Here is a 2,357-nt window from a genome sequence, read left to right as displayed (position 1 = left end):
CTCTCTCTCTCTCTCTCTCTCTCTCTCTCTCTCTCTCTCTCTCTCTCTCTCTCTCTCTCTCTCTCTCTTTCCCTCCCCTCCAGGATGAGAACATGATCAGTTTTATCAAAGGAGGCATCAAGATTCGAACGAGCTACCAAATCTACAAGTGAGAGACTCTGCGAATCTGTAACGTTTTAAATGAAAGGTTCTTCCTGGGAGCATGAATGACATCATGATCCTCTCCTTGCCTGATTGGGTCCTTGTTTCGTCCAATAGGGATTGTCAGAACGTGCTGAATGTCAGTCAGGACCTCGCCGGCCAATCAGACGCGTTCAGGCAGTTTGAAGGCGGTGTCAAGCTGGGCATCGGGTCCTTTAACCTGGTGGGTTCCCCCCTGGAGGGATGGATTGATGATGGATGGATGGATGGATGGATGGATGGATGAATGGATGGATGGATAAATAGATGAATGGATGGAAGGATGGATGATGGATGGATAAATAGATGAATGGATGAATGGATGGATTGATAAATAGATGGATGGATGGATGGATGGATGAATGGATGGATGGATAAATAGATGAATGGATGGATGGATGGATGATGGATGGATAAATGGATGAATGGATGGATTGATAAATAGATGGATGGATGGATGGATGGATGTAAGGATGGATGATGGATGGATAAATAGACCAATTGATGGATAAATGGATGGATAAATAGATGAATGGATGGATGAATGGATGGATGGATGGATGGATAAATAGATGGATGGATGGTTGGATGGATAAATAAATGGATGGATGGATGGATAAATAAATAAATGGATGGAAGGATGGAAGGATGAATGGATGGAAGGATGGATGATGGATGGATAAATAGATGAATGGATGGATGAATGGATGGATGAATGGGTGGATGGATAAATAGACCAATTGATGGATAAATGGATGGATAAATAGATGGATGGATGGATGGGTGGATAAATAAATGGATGGATGGATGGATAAATAAATAAATGGATGGATGGATAAATAGATGGATGGATGGATGGATGGATGGATAAATAAATAAATGGATGGATGGATAAATGGATGGATGGATGGATGGATGAATAGATGGATGGATGGATGGATAAATAGAGGATGGATGGATGGATGGATGGATGGATGGATGGATGGATGAATAGATGGATGGATGGATGGATGGATAAATAGAGGATAGATATATGGATGAATAGATGAATAGATGGATTTGGACGTTGTGATTTGAGAGCATTTCTGTCTCTTCCAGATGTTGTCCCTCCTTCCTCAGAGGATTTTGAGGTTGTTGGAGGTCATCGGATTCTCAGGAAACCGGGTCAGTACACCCGCCTTAAAGTCACCTGGTGGTGCAAGAAGTACTCAAATCCTTTACTTCAGTAAAAGTACTAATACCACACCGTGAGATACTCTGTTAAAGTAAAAGTCTGTGTAGAAGTATCATCAGGAACACGTAGTTAAAGTATTAAAACTACAGAAAGAGTAAAGGGTCCAGCCAGCTGTTTGTAATGGTCTCATCATGTCAGCTGGACTTGTAGGCCGTTATATTGTTGCTAGGTTACTTTATTATAAAACTACTGCTGTCAAACGATTGCAATATTTAATCGCGATTAATCGCATTAACGTCATAGTTAACTCGCAATTAATTACGCATTTTTAACCGTTCTTAATGTCTGTTGATTTCTTTTTGTCTCATTATTTTTGCTCATTTTAAGGCTCTTAGCAACGTGGAAAAGTGCAAATGTTTTTATTGAAAAACAACATTAGCATGAAGCCTACTGTACTTTTCTGTATAAATATATATTGTATATACTCTACTGCAATTATTTGTAGCGGAGTAGAAGTAGAAAGTGTACAAGTACCCCAACATTTGGACTCAGGTACAGTACTGGAGTAAATGTACTTAGATCTGTCCACCACTGAATCTGAAACTGCTTTAAAGCCCCCCCAAAAACCTGTCCGTTGAGTAGGAAAATGTCTCCCCAGTAGACCTGAGATGGTGTAACTGGTGTCCCCCGTCTGTCTGTCCTCAGGGGTTTGGGTTGTCCCAGCTGAGAGAGGGAGCGTCCAGCCACAGTCTGCGGGCCATCCTCTGCTCCCTGACTCTGCTCTTCTACCGCACATACGTGTCTCTGATACTCGGTAGGAAGCCCCCCCACACATTTACTCCTTTCTATAGATGTAGCAGCGCCAACGTAGTCCAGTAGAGAGTAGTATGTAGAGAGTAGTATGTAGAGAGACAACAGTAGAGAAACAACAGTAGAGAGTAGTATGTAGAGAGACAACGGTAGAGAGACAACAGTAGAGAGTAGTATGTAGAGAGACAACAGT

The 2,357-nt window shown here is 41.7% G+C and overlaps 2 protein-coding genes across 2 annotated transcripts in view; both read left to right on the top strand.

The window, feature by feature from the left end:
- LOC117935160 (tetratricopeptide repeat protein 39B-like) overlaps positions 1-2,233 on the top strand; it is a 5,611-nt gene extending 3,378 nt beyond the window's left edge. Inside the window, exons 7-10 of the mRNA XM_034857299.1 lie at positions 84-148; positions 259-364; positions 1,279-1,344; positions 2,060-2,233. Of these exons, the coding sequence (XP_034713190.1) occupies positions 84-148; positions 259-364; positions 1,279-1,344; positions 2,060-2,233 (411 nt within the window). The remainder of the gene's footprint in view (positions 1-83; positions 149-258; positions 365-1,278; positions 1,345-2,059) is intronic.
- Positions 1,598-2,357, top strand: part of LOC117935159 (complement factor I-like) — a 2,570-nt gene continuing 1,810 nt past the window's right edge. The window contains exons 1-2 of the mRNA XM_034857298.1: positions 1,598-1,608; positions 1,801-1,807. The gene's annotated coding sequence lies outside the window, so the exon portion shown is untranslated. The remainder of the gene's footprint in view (positions 1,609-1,800; positions 1,808-2,357) is intronic.

Source organism: Etheostoma cragini, chromosome 19, assembly GCF_013103735.1.
Source record: "Etheostoma cragini isolate CJK2018 chromosome 19, CSU_Ecrag_1.0, whole genome shotgun sequence".
Lineage (NCBI taxonomy): Eukaryota > Metazoa > Chordata > Actinopteri > Perciformes > Percidae > Etheostoma > Etheostoma cragini.
This window is presented reverse-complemented; position numbering and strand designations above follow the sequence as displayed.